General features: G+C 34.8%; 1 protein-coding gene across 13 annotated transcripts in view; it reads right to left on the reverse strand.

Moving 5' to 3' along the window:
* The window catches only part of IMMP1L (inner mitochondrial membrane peptidase subunit 1), an 85,676-nt gene that overhangs the window by 21,701 nt on the left and 41,262 nt on the right, over positions 1-22,713 (reverse strand). For 10 of the 13 annotated variants that reach the window (XM_002917477.4, XM_011222729.3, XM_034645826.1 and 7 more), the window contains 3 exons: positions 10,227-10,360; positions 8,561-8,649; positions 4,760-4,886 (listed from right to left, as the gene is read on the reverse strand). In XM_002917477.4, the coding sequence (XP_002917523.1) occupies positions 4,760-4,886; positions 8,561-8,649; positions 10,227-10,360 (350 nt within the window). Of the gene's footprint in view, positions 1-4,759; positions 4,887-8,560; positions 8,650-10,226; positions 10,361-14,513; positions 14,622-22,713 lie in introns of all 13 variants that reach the window. The other 3 variants (XM_034645825.1, XM_034645824.1, XM_011222732.3) reach the window with 1 other exon arrangement.

Raw genomic sequence — 22,713 nt, forward strand, 5'->3', positions numbered from 1 at the left:
CCATTGCATAGATCTCTGCCAATAACCATAATGATGTTGTTATTCACATATATATAATTTTTAAAAAGAAAAATACAAGAAAGTGGGAATGGTACAAGCAGAGAGAGCAGTTCAGAAGTTATTGCAAAAAAACAAGATATGAATTTGTCTTGCATCCCCACGGAAGCAGAGACAGTAGCAAGAAGTGGTCTAATTCTGATTATAGTTAAAAGATACAGCTACCATGATTTGCGAATGGATTGGATATGCAGTGAAAGAAGAAAAGAGTCAAGGAGGACTCCAAGATTTTTTTTTTTTTTAAGATTTTATTTATTTGACAGAGAGAGAGACAGCCAGAGAGAGAGGGAACACAAGCAGGGGGAGTGGGAGAGGAAGAAGCAGGCTCATAAAGGAGGAGCCTGATGTGGGGCTCGATCCCACAACACCGGGATCACGCCCTGAGCTGAAGGCAGACGCTTAAGGACTGTACCACCCATGCGCCCTAGGACTCCAAGATTTAAAACCAGAGCAAGCATAAGAATGGAGTTGCCATTGCTGCGATGGGGATATGTGTGGGAGGAGCCAGTTTGGGAAAGAAGATCAGGAGTTTGGTTTTGGACATATTAAGTCTGAAGTGCCCATTGTGTACTAAGGTGGGGATAGTAGGCAGACTATTAGATATATGATTCTGGAGTTCAGGAAAGAGGTTGTAGTTGATATAAATTTGGGAGTTAAGTTAGGTAATACTTAAAACCATGAGACAGGATGAGACCACCTAATGTGTGAGTGTATACGAACAAGAGAAGAAGTTTAAAATATGAACCCTTAGTTACTCCAAAGTTTAGAGGAACCAACAAAGGAATCTCAGAAGAAACAGAAAGATAGGGAAAAAAACCCAGAGAATGTGCTGTCCGCAAAACTAAGTGTGAAACCAGGTTTTGAGAAAAAAATATTTCAAATACTAACAACAGGTCAAGTAAAATGAGGACGGAAGTTGACCACTGGATAGAGAACAGTGGGGACCCCTGACACGAACTGTTTCAGTGAAGTGGTGGGGACTAAAACCTAACAGGCATGAGCTCAAGAAAGAACATGAAGCTCAAGGCAGTCAGTAAGTGGACACTACTCTTTCCTATAGGAGGATGTGGTATCAAAGGAGTTTGTTTATATGGTGCATATTTGTTTGCTGATAGGAACTTACTATACTGCAAAGTGCCTAAACTGTACCACAGTTACACTACGGATTAAAATCAAAGCCCTGGACTACCATACAATGTTACCTTCAGAAAAATTATAAAGTGTTTTTCTTCATCTTTTCATTAACTTTATAACAAAATTTCACTATATTACCTGAGCCCTGGCACTATTTTTCCTGGGAAAATGGAAACTACATTATATAGGCTTTTACACTGTGCTTTGCCTACTGTGCAAATCAATAGGATAACGACCATTCATTTCATGTACTTCCAATTTGCTAAGTGCTTCTACTTCCAACTAAATTATTTTCGGCAAATTAGTGGCTTTTAACTTCAAACTGAGGAATTCTTATAGTATAGAAAGGGAAGTTATTCAAGATGTTTGAGCTGAGTATAATATGTTTCTTTTGAAAGTCACAAATTAAGCTTATATCCTAGTAGCCAAAGCTTAGCCCATAACCCAAGGCAAGAATTACTGGCCTCAATACCATTGAAACGAGCAAAACCCACTGCCACAGCACCTGATAGGGACTGCTTAGTTTCCAAATGCTTAATGTAAAAAATAAATCGTGGTTTGTAAGAACTGCTGCCACGTGGACTTTCAGAACTCCAGAATGAATAAAATGGTTCTACATCACTAACCAATGATCTGTTCATATTCTTTTTTGCCAACTTAGGAACAATGCTACTTCTTTCATATGTTAAACTCTACGTTCTAGGTTCCAAATGACAATTTTGGTGTTTTGCTTTCTGAAGCACGTACTTAAGAGAATATTTGCCGGGGGAGGGGGGGCTTGGATTCAAAACACATTTAACATTCATCATCTTTACCAAGCAGCTCAATCAAGATCTGAATAGTAATGTCTTCATCATAAACAACGATTTTTCTAAGAGGATACATAGGTAAAGGGAAAGAACCCATTTCATAAAATCCAGCACTACTGTGCTTCAGAGATAACTGAAAAAGGAAACCCTCTAGAGAGACCCTGCAAAGGTTTGGATATCTCTTCAGAGTGCTCCAAACTTGGATGAATTTTTGTTATAAATCACCTTGATTAATGGAACACATTTGCTAAAGTGGTTCTGTAATAACTACCCAATTCTTATTGCTCGAAAAACCTAGCCTAGAAAAACTAGTGGAGGCAGGGAAGCCTTCAAAAAATCACTGGCTTCTCTTTTAGGATCAATACTGTCCCTGACAGAGACAGCCCCCTTCCTTTTTAAAAAATACTGAAGACAAATACATTTTAAGGGAAGTACAATGTGATGAGATGGGAGCATAAATAATAATAATAATAATAACCAGTAGAGGATATTTTGGGAGAAGCAGTAGTGGCATGGTAGGAGTACAAGTTCTAGATGAAGCCAGGCTACTTGTGTTTGAATTCCAGCCTTTTTTTTTTTTTTTTCACTAACTGTTTGAAACTGGGCAATCTGTTTAACCTCCCCGTTGTCCAGTTTTCTGTTCTGTCAAATACTACCACTACCTATGTTATTGGGTTGCTGTTGTGATGATTATAAATAAATTAACCCTTGTGAAGAGTTTCAACAGTATCTGTTACAGATGAAGTATATAATAAGTGTTGGCCAATAGTATTACAATTATGTCTGTCACTTATAAACAGGCAAACCAAAGTGAGTGGAATATATCTAGAATAATATGGCAGTGTCCTCTAATTTATCCATTCATTAAACATAAAAATTCAATGAATATTTTCCTTAAATAGAATATTCAAAAAAATTTACATCTTATAGCTCTCTGATCGTCTTCTCAGATCACTTAGCAAATATCTAATCCCCGATATTCTTCTTCTAATAACTCTTAAAAAGAAAACAATTGTGTGGTGTTTAAGTACACAGATAGTAGATGCTTTCATTTATATATTTTGTTGTTCTGCCTACTGACAAAATTATTTCTGGTCTTAAATATAAGCTTGTTGCTAAAACAACTTAAAAGTGACTAGAATGGGGGCGCCTGGGTGGCTCAGTTGTTGGGCATCTGCCTTAGGCTCAGGGCGTGATCCCAGGGTCCTGGGATCGAGCCCGGCATTGGGCTCCTCTGCTGGGAGCCTGCTTCTTCCTCTCCCGCTCCCCCTGCCTGTGTTCCCTCTCTCGCTGGCTGTCTCCCTCTCTGTCAAATAAATAAATAAAATCTTTAAAAAAAAAAAAAAAAGGGACTAGAATGTTTCATGAAATGTTAACAGTCATATGAAGGTGAAACCATTACATAAAATTCTGACATTTTTGAAGAATAAAAGGATACAATGTCCATGATGAAGGTCATAGAAAAATGGGTTACCTGATACCACACTATCACCTTCAACATTATCACCATTAGCTAACAATTACTAGTTATTTAACACTATGGCAATAAACATTAAAAAACATTTGCACTGCTGAACCACAGTCTATTATGGATGGTACATAAATAGTAGACTTAATAATCTATTGATCAAACTTACAAGGCAATCAGAGGCTATTATAGTTCAAAATAAATACACAATGATCGAGACAGTTTAACTCTTAATTATTTGCCTATATTGGGGATAAAAATAGAGGTAAAGTTAGTTAATAGATCTAACAGCTGCATCAATAATTTGAGGGTGACACAAAAAATTTAAAGAAAAGTAAAAAATTAAGTTATAATTATTAAAGTGAGACAAGTATATGCTGAGTAATCAAAAGGCCACTCTCCCCTGCTGTAACCTCTGTCACAGCAGCCATGTGATTGGTGAGAGGAGCTGAAGTTACATCTGCTCTTCACTCTTCATTCTGCTGTTCTTGTTCTCTTTTTCTAACTGGATAGTCAAGTTGACCAGAGCAAGGTATATAAATTTCTATCCTAAAACTGTAAGTAGGATTTTAAAAGACTAAACTATAGATTTTTATTTTACCAGATTTGCCAGTAACAAGTCAGTGGAAAAATTTTCTAAGCCAGGATCCCAGATAGCATTTAGCTGGCATGTCTCCTTTGTCTTCTCCAATCTAAGACAATTCTTGTCTTTCCTTGTTTTTCATGACCTTGACACTTTTGAAGAGTTTTAGTCAGTGATGCTGTGGAATGACACTCAGGGTTTGTCTGATATTTTCTCATGATCTGACTGAGGTTACACTTATTTTACAAAAATATCACAAAAGTGATGTGCCTTTCTCAATGCTTCATTTTAGGGGCTACATTATGTTGATATGTCTTTTTATTGGTGAAGTTAACCTTGATCACTCAATTAAGGTGGTGTCTGCCAGTTTCTCCTCAATGAACTATTTGTCCTTTTGTAATAAATATCTTGAAAGAGATACCATGACACTGTGCAAATAAACTATTTTTCTCAAACTTCTGCCCAAAATTTTGACATCTGTTGATGAATCTTGCCTGCAACAATTATTACTGAGATATTTATATAGGGTTTTAAAAGAAACTAAAATATATAAAATATAATGGCCAAATTGTTCTGGATACAAACATACTTAAATTTTATTGAATACAACATTTTAACTTATGTTCAAAATGTGAATTAAAGTTATTTTCTTTTGTCAGTGTGTCCAGTTAATGTTAATCAATGAATAATGATTAAAATGTTACTTACATAACTATGACTTTTAAAGAAATCTGATGGACTATTGGTGAGGATTTTGTCTCCTTCCAAACCAATTACTCTTTTACAAATGTTTGATTTTGGATCACTCGGGCTTTTTGCAATCACAATGTCACCTCTGATGGGAAAAAAGTCAAAGAAAGGTCAGTGTTATTTATTAAGCATAAGTACATGGATGGCACTGCTATAATACTTTTATAACTTAAACAAAGCCACACCGTTTATCCTCTCACATATTGACCTTCTCATATATTTACCAGCATTGAGAAACTTCGTGACTGAATTTTATGGGTCGGAATCCAACAAGAGTAGTGGAAAAGCTATTAGAAGATTTTAAAATTTCTGATAATTCCATAACAACCATCTTCTTGCACTTTATCCACTATGTATTCCTCCTGTATCCAAATTTTTAGAACCAAAACTATAGAAAAGCAATTCCACATATGTGCCACCAAATTAAGTAAATTTTACTGTCTAGCCATTAGTACTGATTGACTCTAGAGCACTTTATAAAAACATAGGAACAGCATAAATATTTCCCTAGAACTCAAAGAATTGAGCATATAAATAACCCAGATAATTTACAGTATAGTCAAAAAAACTTATTTTTGAGGAACAATATCAGAAGACACAACCAAATAAAATGCTAAAAGCTACCCAAACATATACTACAAAAAGTAAATTGGTATACCAAACATATAATACCAACATGGGTATGATTACACGTAGAAGGCATGATTCGTGGAAGAAGTAACAATATACACACATTAGAAGAATAGGAAAGATCTTTAAAAGTGTAAATGAAGGAGACAAAATGGAGGAAAGAGACAAAATAGTACTAAGCGCCCCAACGAAACAGAACACAACACTCTTTCTGAAAAAAAAATTAGTAGTAAGTGAATTCTGTTGACTAACACACATATTTGAAAGGATTTAATTATCTGTACTATCTGTACATAGTTCCATAAATAATTTGATAACTTATAATAAAGGTGCATATATCAAAATATCAAAGGCCATAAAAATAAGAGGAAAATGAGAGTCAAATCAGAAACCTAGTTGTCACTACATATAAGTATTAAGAGTTCTAAACCTTTTGGTAGCCAAGTAAAAAATGAAAATCTGATTAATTTACACAGGAATGATTAATAAAATAAAGTTTATTTTGGGAAGTAAAACAAAATTGTCTTAAACAACTAAATCAAAGAGGAATATACAAGAAGGATTCTTATACAAGATAATAAAAGATACCATCCTCCTGAGAAATTTTACAGTAATAGTATTCACTGGAAGGATAATTTCTTGTGGTTAGAGTTGAAAGCTATTAAAACACTAAATTCTATATTTGCAGGTAATATAAGGCTGCCCTTTTTTTGAAATGGGATAAACTAGTCTCTTTTCAACCAAATAGAACCATGCCAATGGAACTTTCTGATGAACAAGTTTGCAAAGATTATAACTAAACAAAGTTGATTCTGGCTAGCTTTGGGGAAAGAAATGTTTTCTGTGGGTGTTTTATTTAGTTTACATTTTTAAACACAATAATCAATATGATCCTTAAATTCTGCACTTACATGGCAACATAAAAATCATAATTCAGTCAAGGCGGTTTTTTTAAATGTTTTATTTAATTATTTTTAAAACTGTTTTATTTTTTTATTTTTATTTCTTTTATTTCAAGTAGGCTCCATGCCCGGTGTGGGGCTTGAACTCAGAACCCTAAAATTAAGAGTCAGATGCTCTACCGACTGAGCCAGCCAGGCGCCCCTCAGTCAAGATGTTTTTAAAGAAACCAGTATTTATGCAGACTATACTTCTGGTGGTCTAACTAGATACATGTATAGAGCTTAGATCAAAATAATTATTCCTTGGTTTCTCAGCTCTTTCAAATAGGGTTTTAAAAGGAACTTAATAGAACGAAGATTTAAATTTTCCTTTCTCATTTATATTTATAAACATGCTTATTATCCAACTAAATTATAAGCTTTTGAAAAGAGTCAATATCTTATTCATCTTAACATTCTCTGTACTGCACACCTTATAAATTAGGTGCTCATTAACTATTTGGTGAAAGAGTAAGTAGTAATAGTAGTAATAAGAGACTCTGATTGTTAAAAACATGAGCGTTCTGTGCATTTAACTGAAAAGTGATCCATGTGCTATAGATAACAGTTATGCAGACTTTCCTTCTGCCTAAATAGATGACTATTTTAGCTTTAGAAACAAGCAGCTAGCTAATGGATCTCTTGCTAAGGGTCAGATTCCCCTGAAATCTCAGAGTTCTGTGCTACAGATAAAAGAAAAAGAATACTCAGAACAGTAATATTTTTAAAGTTGAACTTACCAACTGACAATTGTGGTTGTAAAAGTTATTTGGTTTATGCATATAAATGCCAGATTTTAAGCTGTCCTTCAACCTAAGGGCCCCTTGATTGAACAGAATACAAAATGAAACCTTCCAAGAATCTTAATTAACTTACTGAATGTAGTTATTTGTATTACCCATCTGAATGCAAAGATTTTCTATTTAAAAAAAAAAAGATGATATTGAGCTATTCATTCAAAATCTATTTAGCAAACTGGTTCAGCTCCTCGTTAAGGATGCTCAAGGACTATGAGAGTAAAATCATGTCATTAGCATGGAAAACAGCAGCTTATCTTCATGCTACAGTGATGCTAGGTCTCCAGTTAATCCAAAGACAGTATGAAGTGATTTGGATATAAGCTAAAAAGAAAAGAAAGCTAGAATACAACCTGTTATGTAAGTCTTATTTTATAACCCCATAACTATCAACTAGGTGTCTTGACGTTGTTATGAGTAAAAGATCTAGAGGAGAATTTTACCTAAGGACGATACTGGACTGTACTGCTTGACCAAGAGGTAACTTCTATCAACAGAATCTAAAATGCAAAGAACAGTTTTACACTATTCTTGATGACTTTTCAGTAATGTGAAACAGACTACAGGAAAGGCAAATAATGAAAGAGAAGTGCTTAAACCTACTTATGCCATAAGTTAAATACCAACTCGAGTGAGTCAAATTTGTAGTTTATGGAAATGAAAAGATGGTATTATTTTTTCAGAATTATGAAAAACTAATGAACCCAAAATTTTAGGGAATCAGAGAGGTGCCCTTTAGAAAATAAATTACTCATACTTGACATTCATTCAGAAGGAATAATACATAGTTAGGTAGAATAAACAGTATCACAGGGACTGGAAACACCATTTAGAATAGTAATTTTAAAAACTTAGTGGAAATAGTATTTGTCAAGGAGTTTTTCAACTTAATCAATCAGGAGACTCAGGATAGATAATATTCCTGGCTCCCAGCTATATATGGTGCTATCATCTAAAAATCAAGTGCTTATCATAAGCTGTGGAGAATAAGACAGTCATCAATAGAAATTCAGTATTAAAAAAATTTAAAAACCAGTCACTGATTTGGTATGTAATGTAGTTCCTAAGTCCTCAGGTTCTTCACTCAAAATGCTGTAGAGCCACCCAACCCCCATCAAAAAGTAAAGTAGGCTTGAATGTACATTATAAAAGGGACTGCTATTCTATTTCAGCCAATAATGCAAGGGATACAATGACCCAAAAGACTGTGCATGTTTACAGAAACTATTAAAATTTCTTGAACTGAGAGAAAATATTTGAATCAAAATTTTAACTAGCTGGTCATTAATTTGGTTATTTACAAAAGGGTTTTTAAAGATAAACTACAAAAAAGACACAATGTGTATACATGTTTTCACTATAACTTTAATATATCTATGACAGAAATTTACCTTTGGATACCATAAAAATGTCGGCTAAGATTTTCTGCAAAGACAATATCTGAATTTTGAATTGTAGGCTCCATTGATGGTCCAGAACACTGAAAAGAGAGGTAATTTTTTAATTTGAATTGAAACTCTTTTTTAATGTAACATAAATCATCTGAGTAGGCTTATAAGAAGAAAATCAAACAAATGTTCTTCAAGTTTGGAGGATGATTTGTAAGTTGGAACCTGCTAGATAAGTTAAGCCCTACAGAGTGGCCACCAAATCTGGAAACACAAGCAAATATATTAAAAATAGTTTACTGAGAATACATTACAACAGATGAATAAAATATCTACATTTCCAAATTTTGACCATCCTGTATAATGAAAGCTCCATGAGGTCAGGGACCTTATCATTCATGTTCCCAGTTTATAACCAACGCCAAAAACAATGCTTGGCATAAAACTGATAATAAATATTTGAATAAATGATTTTCTTGCTATTATCAAATATCCAGTGCCCATGATGGTAATTTATTAAGTAGTATCATACTATTCTCAGGAAGTTCGTGCCTTGAGTTCTCTTCCAACAGAATAGCTTACTCATTTGATGGGGCTGTAACTTATTTTTTCTATTGAAAAATAGTGTCATAATGAGATGCACTTTAAAGACTTTCTATTAGTATGTGCTAAAAAAATGACCTCCATATATACCTCAAAACTGTAATAAATGATCATTGGCACTTAAAATACCTAAATACAGCAGTCTCCATTGACTTAGGCGTTGATAGAACTTTTTACTCAAAACCTCCTATTGAGGCAGAAATAGCAAAGAACGCAATGAAAGTTTGTCTGCTACCTCTGTAACCCACTGGAAGTACCAATGTAAATTTAAAAAATCAAAGAGGAGACTTTCAGTTAAATATATTTATTTGCATTTCTCCAGCCAAATTTGAGGTTGTATGACTGTGAATCCCTTAGGGTAAACCTGATAAAAACAGCAATACCACAAACAAAGCCTACTCACTGGACATTCAATTTATTCTTTCATTTACATTAGAAAAGATTAGTACAGTCACAGTTGACAGATTTATGATGCAATATTTAGAAAAAACATTGGTCGGGGGGCAGCCTTAACATTTTAATATTGACACCAAGCAGAATAAACATTTGTTTTAATAACAGCTAAACACAACTGGTTAAGAGCAGGAGTTTTAAAAATTGGAGAATCTGTGTTGAAATTCCAAATCTACTGACTAACTGTGGAACCTGGAGCAAGTTACTTAAGCTTTCTGAGCCTCAGTTTCCTCATATGTATAATGGATTTCTAATAAGTATCTCACAGAGTGGAAAAGATTAAATGAGTTAATAAATATAAAACATCAAACATCACTGGAACACGATAAGTAGAATTCAATAAATGATAAAAAATTATCATCATTAGATTGTTAATAGGGCCCCTGTCAGAAACAGAATACAGAACCATATTTGAAGTAATGGTTCTTAATTTTATGCCAGTGCTAATTCCAACACAGTCTCTTACATCCCAAAATTTAGAAAGATTTCATGTTTTAATAGTCACATTTTAGTCATTAAATGACTTCAATTAAAATAAAGGAAAAACATATTTTCCTTCATTTAAAAAAAGCACATACTTAAAATTACTATTTCCTTTTATGTAAAAACTTACCATGACAACACCACCAACGTATTCAAAAGCACAATGAGCTATACAGCCATACTGAATAGTATAGCCAACAAGTCGAAAGGTTTTTGCCAGAACACCACGAAGCATAGTTCTATGCCGACTCTGCCACCACTGGCCTGATGGTAAATTTCAAAAAGTTTCATAATCAATACTATTTAAAACACTTAAGAAATAGCTCAACTATAAAATATTTACAATCACCCAGAATTTAGTAAATGCCTAATACAGCGTGGTGCAGAAAAGCAAGAGCTTATTTTCATTTGTCCTAGTGACATTTTAAATGGCAAATTAAAACCACTTAATATTTTGATCTACTGAACAGAGAGTATATTCAGATAAAATCGTTGGGCTTATATATAAATTAGATAACTAGTAGACTCTGATTTTTTTTTTAAAGATTTTATTTATTTATTTGACAGAGATAGACAGCCAGCGAGAGAGGGAACACAAGCAGGGGGAGTGGGAGAGGAAGAAGCAGGCTCATCGCAGAGAAGCCTGATGTGGGGCTCGATCCCAGAACGCTGGGATCACGCCCTGAGCCAAAGGCAGATGCTTGACGACTGAGCCACCCAGGTGCCCCTAGACTCTGATTTTATCTGTCTCCTTTCATGCTTTGATTTTTTTCTTGGTATTAATATAAATACCTAAGAAAAGATATTACCTCTTTCAAAGTACTAATAATAGTTTTTCATATTGTTGCCTGCTATATCAGTTCTTGCCATAATATAATATGACATAAAAGAGAAAGCGCTCGAATAGGTATATGCAAATTCAAGTATTAAATTGATACTTTCATTAACTTGTGTGATCTTCAGTGACTTACTTAACTTCTCTTGGCTGGAAATAATATCTTATAGAATGGTTCTGAGAATAAAATTCAATAACATGTTAAAGTGCTTTGTAAATTATACAGTTACATTCAGTTGTCAGCTATTGACTATTGATACAATAATGAACACATGAATACTATGAAACAACATAAAGAACTATATAAAGATTTTTTTAAAGCTACATAAGAAGTTAATATTATTCACTTAAAATATTCCTAGTAATCTGTCCCTTCCTTTCCATTTACCTGTTACAACTATGTTTCAAGAATTTCTCAACTAATGGCCTAAGGTGTAGGCCTAGGCTACTATGCACTGTTCTCAGATTAAATTTACTGAAACAAATCAATAATAATAATATGTTAACATTTGCTCAATACTTGCTATATGTCAGGCTTTACAAATTAACCTCTGCAGGTATTATTACTATCCTCATTTTATAGATAAGAAAAAGGAGCCTAAGAATAGTTAACTTAAATACTCAACATCACGAAGTTGGAAAATGATGGAGTCAAGAACTTAATCATTGTGTTACACTGATTCATTCCTGTATTCCTGCCCTGCTCCCATAACCTCAATGTATCTCCCCTGGATAAAGTACAGATTACTTAGACTCATTTTCAGGATCCATGACAGATGGCTTCCATCCCATCCTCAGTTTCCAACCTGATCTTCCCTGATACTCCTACATGACCTGACTACTCAAATCATACTGGTCTGTTCTTCAAGTAAACTTTGCCAGTGAACACATTTATACCAACACCCATGCCTGAGTATTCTTCATGATATCCATCATTTATCTAATTTGTAACTCTTCTCCAAATGCTCTCAATAGGCAAGATTTTCTTTCTTTTCTAGGTTCCCATGGGTCTTCCTGTTAATTTTTTTAAATATATACACTGAGAGCACTGTTTCTAAAGTTGATATGCCTGAATTTGGAACCTGGCTCCACCATATTTTAGGTGTGTGACCTCCAGGAGGTTATTATGCCTCGTTGAGTCTCTATCTATAAAATGGACTTAGGGGCGCCTGGGTGGCTCAGTTGTTAAGCATCTGCCTTCGGCTCAGGGTGTAATCCCAGCGTTCTGGGATCGAGCCCCGCAGCAGGCTCCTCCACTAGGAGCCTGCTTCTTCCTCTCCCACTCCCCCTGCTTATGTGCCCTCTCTCGCTGGCTGTCTCTCTCTGTCAAATAAGTAAATAAAATCTTTTAAAAAAAATAAAATAAAACAAAATAAAATGGACTTAATACCTATCTAAGAGAGTTAGTAAGGATTACATGCAATCAGACATGTAATCTGTGTTGCAGAGTATTTCAATAAATGCTAGTTACTCTATCATTCACTTGGCAATCCACATATGATGTATAAGCTCATAACATTAGTTGTATTTTCAATTATTTAAGTTTCTTGCTAACTGATCTTTACATAATAGAATTTTACAGCCTACAGCATAGGATTATATCTTTTATTTGTGTTATATTACTTATTAGTGTTCATTCACCTATTAAACATTTACTATGTCTCCTCCTCTAACAAGTCTTCCTTGACACCCTCCCAAGAAATGTTACTTATGCTTTGTGTCACTCACCTTCCTTAGGCATACACTGATTATAATGCTTACCAAATTATATTGTTTATATATTTTTCCTTTATTACACTACATTTCTTTATATGTCTGTGGGCAGTGACTGTGCTAATCATCTTTGAATCCGCAGGGCCTACTAAAGAAGACAGTAAACAGAAGGCTTATCTGAAGAAATTAATGAATGAATTTTGAACCCTATCTCCTATACCTTCCATATCTTCATTATTATAGAATGGTTATAATGTTCAAAATGATGAGAAGACCGCTGAGATTTTTGGTTAATGAAGAGACATGTTAATGTCATATTCACTGACAAAAGAAATTGTCAGTAACATATTAAAAAGTCTTCTCATTAAATCACTCATTTAATATGAAAAATAACTCCTTCCATCAGGAGGAATAAGGAATTTGGTTTAGTTATAACTGTTGTACTTCAAAAATTAGTAATTTATAGAGCTCAAAAAATAAAAAGTGTTATTTAAAAATAAAGACACTTCATTATTGAAACTATTAATTCAAACAGGCTCTTAAGAGGAAAAACACAATAATAATAGAGTAAATTTTATCTATAAAGTTAATTAGGTTGCCTAAGAACTACTTTGCTCTAACTATAAAATTAGGGAAAAGTGGGGTAAGTCCTTAGCTTAGCTCTGAAAATGATAATAAATCCTAAAAAGTAGTGAGATGGATACTACATTTTAAAACTAAAATAAAAATGGCCTTAACCTGATATTAGAGAGGCGATATATTAATAAACAAGAGGAAACATATGGCATTCACCAAGAAGCTATTGCTAATACAGGTGAAAGGTGAAATTAGAGGGTAAATCACTTAGCCATCTACCAAAATTTAAAACATTGGATTATGCAATAGAATACACTTGGTTGGGGCGCCTGGGTGGCACAGGTGTTAAGCGTCTGCCTTCAGCTCAGGGCGTGATCCCAGCGTTCTGGGATCGAGCCTCACATCAGGCTCCTCCGCTGGAAGCCTGCTTCTTCGTCTCCCACTCCCCCTGCTTGTGTTCCCTCTCTCACTGGCTGTCTCTCTGTCACATATATAAATAAAATCTTTAAAAAAAAAAAAAAAAGAATACACTTGGTTAAAAAACATACTCAAAAACACAAAGATGCTGTAACTATACAGTGGTTCTGAATCACTGAGAAGGCTTGTTATTAACTCCTATTCAGAAGTAATTTGGGCCATAAAGCCATTTTTTATAACACAGACAATGCCCAACTCCAAATACAATGTTTGTGATGAAACGGTCTCATAAAATAATAAAATTAATAGATGAGAGTAATCAGAATAAAGAAGTTAACAGACACTGTTTCTTCCCAATAGATATTGGTAACAGAATGGAGTTTGAAGTATCTAAAACTACTTTGGGTATTAGTCTCTTAAGGGGGAAAAGACAGCTATGAAACTATTTTGAGAGAAATCTGAGGATAAAGACTATTTGACCCTGTATTTTAAAAGTGCATTGAGAAGCACTGTTGAGAAATATTGAAATTGACAATAAGAGCTCATGGATTTTTTTTTTTAAGAGTAATCTCAGAGTGGAAAGTAGCATTCATATAAAACACAAAATAAGCCACACACTGCTGGCACTTAGTAGCCTTACTAGGAAAAAAAGATTAAGACAAAGGTTTTAAACCTCTGGTTTACATAGTTATTTCAAAGGTCCATGAATCTATATGTGCATACATGCACTGGATAACTTCTGCTTGTCCCTTCTCCACCCTTCTCCATAGGAAAACTGACCTATATGAAATACATCAAGGCACTCCTGTAACCTTTAACTGAACTCCAACAACAAGTCAGAGGAAGGAAGAGTTATATATTTTCCTGGTTCCTTACCTGTAGACTCTTCTTAGGCTCACTATGTCTTTGGACCAAAGGCAGTCTGCTATGCAGTAATCGCTCTTCTAGGTTCCTATAACCCCTCCTTTTCCTGGTCCCTTCAAGCTTAGGAGTGAAAACAGATTTACTGATGTTGGATCTTGTTCCAACCCTGGTGATTCTCCAGTATCTTGCACACACTTCTGTAATTAGTTTCTGTAAATAAACCTTCCTTAAATTATCCTATTTTTAAACCTTCCTTAAGTTATCCTATTTTGAGTGTGTCAGAGGTTTCCCATAGGCACGCTGATGATATAATATACCACTTGCTAAAAAAACAACTCATCATGTAGAAGTTTACAATATTTGATATTAATGAAGTAATTCTCATAAACAGGCATTGCAACACTGCTGATGGTTATGGAAAACAGACAATCCCTAAGAAGAGGAACGTGACTATCGTAATGACATATACATTTTACTCCTGACCCAACCACCACTACTTTCAGGAATTATCCCAAAAAATACAGCTCCAAGATTCAAACATCATGTGCACAAGATTCTTTATATTAGCATTATCTGAAATAGCAAAATCAGAAACAAGTCAAATACACATCCATAGAAAACAGGTTAACTAAATTAGGGTATATCCACACAAAGGAGTTCTATACATCCATAGGAGAAAAAACAGTTCTATGAGCTGATATGAAATGATTTCTAGGTAAACTACTTTTTTAAAAAGGTGAAAAAAAGTATATATAGTAACTTATCATTTCTGGAAAAAGGAAAGAGAATTTTTTTTTTTCCCAAAAAGAAAATAACCCACGGGCGCCTGAGTGGCTCAATCAGTTAAGCGTCTGCCTTCAGCTCAGGTCATGATTCCAGGGTCCTGGGAATGAGCCTTGTATCGGGCTCCCTGCTCAGTGGAGAGACTGCTTCTCCCTCTGCCTGCTGCTCCCCCTGCTTGTGCTCTCTCTCACTCTTGCTCTACTTCCCCCCACCCACCCCCCGCTTGCTCACTCTCTCTCTAATAAATTTCTTTTTAAAAAAGAAAAGAAACCAGAAAATAATGAAAATGGTTACATTTATAAAGGGAGTAGGTGGGAACAGTGTGAATGGGATAAGAACAAATATACATCCATATATAGTTCTGAGTCAAATGCTTTTACATAGCCAAAAAAATCCAGAAGTAAACAAAAAAAGATTAAAAAGGGAATTTTAAAATTGAAAGCAAATAAGAAAAATAAGCCTATCTGTATACTCAAAATGCCAACATTACCAAACAGAAGAAGTAATTCAAGTATTTTTGAACACAGTATAGAAAGATGTAGTCTAAGGTCAAAAAAAACTGCAAATGAAATCTTAAACTTCTCTTAGTAGGTTTACTGTTCTTTTATGTGTATTTCAGATAATACAAATGAGTAAACATTAAAATATTGGAAGCAAGATTCTCAATGTTAGAAAGAGGCTAGAAATATGGAATGAGAGGTTAAGGACAAATTGGAGGTATAAAAACAAACTAATTTAAATAAAGAAATACGTGTGTATGTCTGCCTGCCTGCCTATATTAAATATCATCCTAGCTCTGACCACTGAAAAGAAGCAATGACACTGCAGTAGTAGTGAGCACACTTAGCACTCAGATTTTTGTTTCCAAATATCATTCCCCAATAGGAGAAATAGGAGAAATAGTTTAGGGCACAATCTTAGGCAAGCATGTGCTCAAAGACAAATGCAGACATAGGAACCATTTTAAAGGGTCTCCCACTGGCCAAATGCGGGATTAAAAAAAAAAAAAAGTAATAACAGTAATGGATAATACATTAGATTTAAAATAAATCTATTGAGTACATACTGATTTTTTTTTAAAGATTTTATCTATTTATTTAACAGACAGAGAGACAGCCAGCAAGAGAGGGAACACAAGCAGGGGGAGTGGGAGAGGAAGAAGCGGAGGAGCCCGATGCAGGGCTCAATCCCAGAGCGCCAATATCACGCCCTGAGCCAACCGCAGACACCTAACGACTGAGCCACCCAGGTGCCCCAAGTACATACTGATTTTTTTAAAAAGATGTATGTGTTGGAGACAGAAAAAGATTGTTATCAAAAAATGCCAGCTAATAGATACAGAGGGAATAATAAAACTACTACCAATGTAGTAACTGATTCTGGCAAGGGTCAATAGATGCTAAAAATTACTGGGTGAAAGGTTGTTGGTAAACAGGATCTGTGCAAAGTATTAAAGTAAATAACTTATTATTTAAATAAAATACCTTTATATCAAGCAATCTGGCAAACATTATCTTGACTAAGTGAGCAAATCTAGCTGCACAAACTGATATGATGTAGCTTCCTGACATGATGCAATGACAAGTACATTATCATCCGTGTACTATTCTTAAAAATGTGTAACCTAAATCTAATTATGAATAATCAGACATATCCATTCCATACATCTCTGTGGTCATTCTACAACACAATAACTTGAACACTTAAAAAAATATAAGTTTAATGAAAGAAAAAAATAATAAAAGTATGATTTTAATTACAAAAAAATACAAAGACATGATGATTAAATACAGTATGAAATCATGACTGGACCCTGGAGTGAAAGGGAAAAAAAAAGGCAATTAAAGATATTATGGAGGTAATGGGAAATTTGAACATGGTTTGTAAATCAAATAGATCATTGTTTCAACATTAAATTTCTTTTTTTTTTTTAAGATTTATTTATTTCAGAGAGAGAGATAGCACGAGCTGGAAAGGCAGAGGGAGAGAGAATCTCAAGCAGACTCCATGCTGAGCGTGAAGCCTGGTGAGGGGCTTAATCCCACAACCATGAGATCATGACCTGAGCTGAAACCAAGTGCCAGACACTCAACTGCACCACACAGGTGCCCCACAATGTTAAATTTAACAATATCACAACTGTGCAGGAGAACAATCTTGTTCATAGGAGAGAAACACTGATTTAGAGAAGAATGTCATGTCTGCAACTTTCTTTCATATAGTTTACTTCTACTATTGAGAAAGAGAGATGGTAGATGTAGATAGGGAAGTTCATACACAGACACATAAACATATATACACACATAAATATTTACATACAGATGTATATATACAGAAGAATAGAAAAAACTAATGTAGCAAAATGTTCATTGTAAATCCAGATGGGGTATAAACAAATGTGTATAGTACTATTTTTTTCAACTTTATTATAGAACTTAACTTTTTAAAAAAGAAGCACTTGCAGGGGAAAAGGGTTTTCTCAGTCATTCAGTCATTCAATCATTCAACAAATATTTACTGAGATTTTACTATATGCCAGACACTGCATTCAGCTCTGGAAATATAATACTGAACATGATGCCTGTCCTTATAGAGCTTATAGTTTATTGGGACAGATGTCACAAACACATAAATATATTAAATTAGGATAAAGTGATAAAGACCGATGAGTGGGGCGTATTTTCTTTAGGATGCATCAGGAAAGATTTCTCCAAGGAAATACCACTGAAGTTAGGTTCTGAAAGACAAGAAAATTATAATTATGGAGGGGATGGGAAGAACATTATAGGCAGAAGAAACAGCATGCATGTGCTTAAGGAACTAAAAGAAGGGTGGAGCACTATATGAAGGACATAAAATGAGACTAAAAAGATAGGCAAGATTATTCAAGGTCTTGAAGAATTTTGCATTTTATTCTAAGAGTGCAGTGAAGCCACTGAAAGATCTTAAGTAAACAGGAGAGTAACATGACTTGATTTTCAATTTAATATCACTCTCACTGCTATGCAGAGAAAAGGACTGGAATAGGGGCAGAAATAAAAATGCTGGCTGGTCAGCTGGGCTGGACTCACTACAGAGATGGCAGTGGAAATGGAGAGAAATGAATAGATTTGAGAAATTTAGCAGGCAAAATAAACGTCAAGAAAAAGGAAAGAATCAGGATGACTCTCAAGTTTCTGGACCGAGGGGGTAAATGGAGGTCTATCCACAGGGTTTTATGCATACCCACATTTGGAATAGAAAACAGTCCAGTTCTGATCATGTTAAATTTGATATATCCATGATATATTCAAATGGATGTGTATGAGACTGGAACACCGGAGCTCAAAGCAAGTTTCATACATGACAAGTCTTGAAAAAATAATCCCTATCTCAGTGATGATTTTATTCTACTGCAAACAAGAGAAAACTAGAACAACAGTAATTCAAACAAGGAAGATATTTATTTTCTAACAATATTAGCTGCTACATCCAAGTTACAACCAGAAAAAATTATTAAGAGTTTACTCCCTACTAATTTGTTGTCTTTTTATCCAGGAAAAAAAAACCCTTCGTTCCATTTACGTCTAACTAGCCAAAACTATGTAATTAAGGGGTGCTAGGAGAATATTGCTATTTTCTTTTTAAGTGTTATAGCACTATTTTACTCTTAAAAATCATCTGGGTACTACCTGAAAAAAATTAAAGCTTTTTTTCTTTTTTAAAGGTTTTGTTTATTTATTTGACAGAGGTAGACAGCCAGCGAGAGAGGGAACACAAGCAGGGGGAGTGGGAGAGGAAGAAGTAGGCTCATAGCAGAGGAGCCTGATGTGGGGCTTGATCCCAGAATGCCAGAATCATGCCCTGAGCCGAAGGGAGATGCTTAATGACTGAGCCACCCAGGTGCCCCAAAAAATTAAAACTTTTTAAAAAGAATGAAAGGGAGATGTAGAAAAGGAGACAACATAAATAGTCAACTCTTCAGAAAAGTCTGACTACTCAAGCCAGCTAAAAAGTAGAGCAGGGTTTTTCATCTTCAGCAGTATTAACACTTAGGTCAGACAAGTCTTTGTTGTGGGCAGCTATCTTAGACACTGTAGGATTTTAGCAACTCTGGCCTCTAGATATCCCCTTCCCCAGCCGTGACAATCTAAAATGTTTCCAGACATTACCAAATGTTCCTGGGATGCAAAACCACCTTCAGTTGAGAACCACTGCAGTAGAATAATAGAAAGAATATGGTACTGAACAGGTTTTTTAAAAACCTAGAAACATATCGGCATGCTTTGAAAAGAGCCAATGGTAAGAATCCCACAGGGAGAGAGGCTAATGATGAGGAGCAATTACTGATGAGAGAGGGAAAAAGGATGGGGAAATACATGACTGATCATTGAAGAAAGGAGGCAAGAGGAGGATTTCGATGCCAATTTTGACAGAGTAGTTTGTACCAGATTAACCTTCTTGGTGAAAACAAGAAAACAATTACAAAATCTGAACAAAATATACAAAATAGCTGTTTAGATGCAGTAGGCAGCAATCTAGGCAGAAAGTAAGGGGATAGGATCTATGAAAGAAGGGAAGAACATAAGGTAAGCTCCACATTCACTTGGCCTTTTCTCTGAGAGTATTGGCCAATTCACAGCACAGGAAAATAAGAATTTCAGGAGAAAGTGGCAGTCCCACTTATCCAAGACAGAGGTTGGAATTTGTGGTTGTCAAAGAAGATGGCATGTGAGGGTCAAGCTGCAAACAGGAAGGGACCACAAGTCTGCATGTAATCTCTCCATGAGGTGCTAGCCAACTCCTAAACTGCCACTGAGCAGTGTGTGACTCCCAGAGTATCAGCAGTAAGCAGAGGATAAAAAGGCTAGAAACCTAAGCAAAATGTTAGGAACCACAGAAAACCACTCAAGGTGAGGGAGATATGGGTTGGACTTGAAGACGCTCCAAGTTTACCCATCTTAGTAAGGGTAAGGCTACCAGTGGGGGGAGTGAGGGCAAAACTGAAATAGATCAGCCTTAACAAAAACTACAACCAACCCTAGACAGGATTAAAGCAACCTATTCATACACTACCTACCTACCTCCAAAACAAAACTAAAACCCTTAATTTTCCTAGAAAGAACACAACATTATTTAGAACTCCTACAATACTATTTATAAACTTGGAGTAGGAAGGCCTTTTAAAAAAAAGATATAATTCATGCACCATTAAATTCACTCTTTTAGGGTATGAAATTCAGTGGTTTTAGTATATCCACAAGGTTTTTAGTGTATCCATCACCATTATCTAATTCCAGAACATTTTCATCATCTCAAAAGAAAAACAAACAAAACCCCCTGTACTCATTAGCAATTACTCTCCATTCTTTCCCCTCTTCCTTTTAGCTCCTGGCAACCATGTCTATGGATTTCCTTATTCTAGATATTGTATACAAATGGAATCATACAATATGTATAGTTGTTTTTTTTTTTTATTGGCCTCTTCTACTTGCACAATGTTTCCAAGGTTCATTTGTTGTAGCATGCATCAGTACATCATTCCTTTTTATGGCTGAATAATATCCCAATACATGGACACATCATTTTTCTGTATCCACTCATCAGTTGATGGATATCTGGGTTGTTTTCACTTTTTGGTTATTATGACGAATGTGCTATGAACATTTGTGTACAGTTTTTGTGTGGTCACATGTTTTCAATTCTCTCAGATACAGATCTAGGAGTATAAATGTTGTGTCACATGACAATGCTGTGTTTAACTTTTTGAAGAACTGCCAAACTGTTTTCCAAAGTGGTTGCACCATTTTATATCTTCACTAGCCACGTATTAGGGTTCCAATTTCCCCACATTATTGCCAATACCACTTGTAATTGTCCACATTTCATTACAGCCATCCTAGTGAGAGTGAAGTGGATAGCACTGTGGCTTTGATTGGCATTTCCCTAATAACCAATGACACTAAGCAGCTTTCCCATGTGCTTACTGGCCATTTATGTATCTTCCTTGGAGAAATATCTATTCAGTCCCCTGACAGTTTTTTAAATTGGGTTATTATAATTTTTCATTTAATTCAATAAATGATTATAAACATGCTATAAAATATGACCAAGTGACTTCATTCAATCAAAGCATGTTATAAAATAGAACAAAATGACTGAAATTCCTACAGAAAAAAACAGGTGATTCAGATATTAATATTAATACAAAGACAAAAATAACTATGACTAACATTCAAAAAAATGAGGGAAAAATGGTGAAGCTGAGCAGAGAATAAAACTATTAAAAAATCAAGTGAAAATTCCACACAACACAAAGCCACAGAATAAATTAAAATTTAAAATTCATTACATTTACTAGCAGATTAGACTCAGCCTAACAGAAGTAAACTTGAAGGTAGGTTGGGAGACAGTAATCAGACTGAAGCACAGAAAGGAAAACAGGTGGACAATATAGGAAACAAGTATAATCATGGATCTAAAGAAAAAGAGAATAGACAGAAGCAATATTTTGAAGAAATAAATGGTACACAGGTTTCCAAAACTGAAAGACATTAACTCACAAGTTCAAGAAACTTAGCAAACCCTAAACAATATAAATCAAAAGAAACAAACAAAATACATCCAGGCACAGTACCGTAAAACTACAAAAATTAAGATAATGAGAAGGCAAAACTACGAAGACAGTGAAAAGATTAATGGTTACCAGGGGTTGGGAGGAGGGATGAACAGGCAAAGAACAGAGGATTTTTAGGGCTCTGAAAATTCTATGGTCCTATAATGATGGATACAAGTCATTACACATTTGTCCAAGGCCAAAGAATATACAACACCAAGAATAAACTAATAAACTGTAATGTAAACTATGACCTTTGAGTGATTATGATGTGCCAATGTAGGTTCATCAATTATAAGAAATGTACCACTCTGGAGGGGGATATTGATAATGGGCATGGCTATGCATGTGCTGAGACAGGGAACACACGGGAAATCTCTGTATCTACCCCGATTTTGCTGTAAATCTTAAACTGCTTTAAGAAAATAGTCTTTAAAAAAAAAGACAATGAAATACTGCCTTAAACACGAATTTAAACTCTGGTATGTCCACACATATAAATGTGATTCATAAAGAAAAAAAAAGACAACGAGAAAAGTTTAAAAGTGGTCAGGAATATAGTCCACTTTATTTTCAAATGCATAATTCTGTCTGTTCAACAGAATGGCTAACTTTTTATAAGATAAATGGAAACCACAAAAAAATGCAATGTCATCTTTAAAGTGCTGAAAAGTACCCATCTATAAGTCTATACTCAGTGAAAAATCCCTTAAAAAAGCTAAAGCAAAATAAAAAACATTTTCAGAAAACAAGTTTTCAGAAAATTTTTGCCAGAGCACCTGTAATAAAATACATACTAAGGGAGTAATTCAGGCAAAAACAAAATGAGGGGCG

The sequence above is a fragment of the Ailuropoda melanoleuca genome, chromosome 16 (genome assembly GCF_002007445.2).
Source record: "Ailuropoda melanoleuca isolate Jingjing chromosome 16, ASM200744v2, whole genome shotgun sequence".
NCBI lineage: Eukaryota > Metazoa > Chordata > Mammalia > Carnivora > Ursidae > Ailuropoda > Ailuropoda melanoleuca.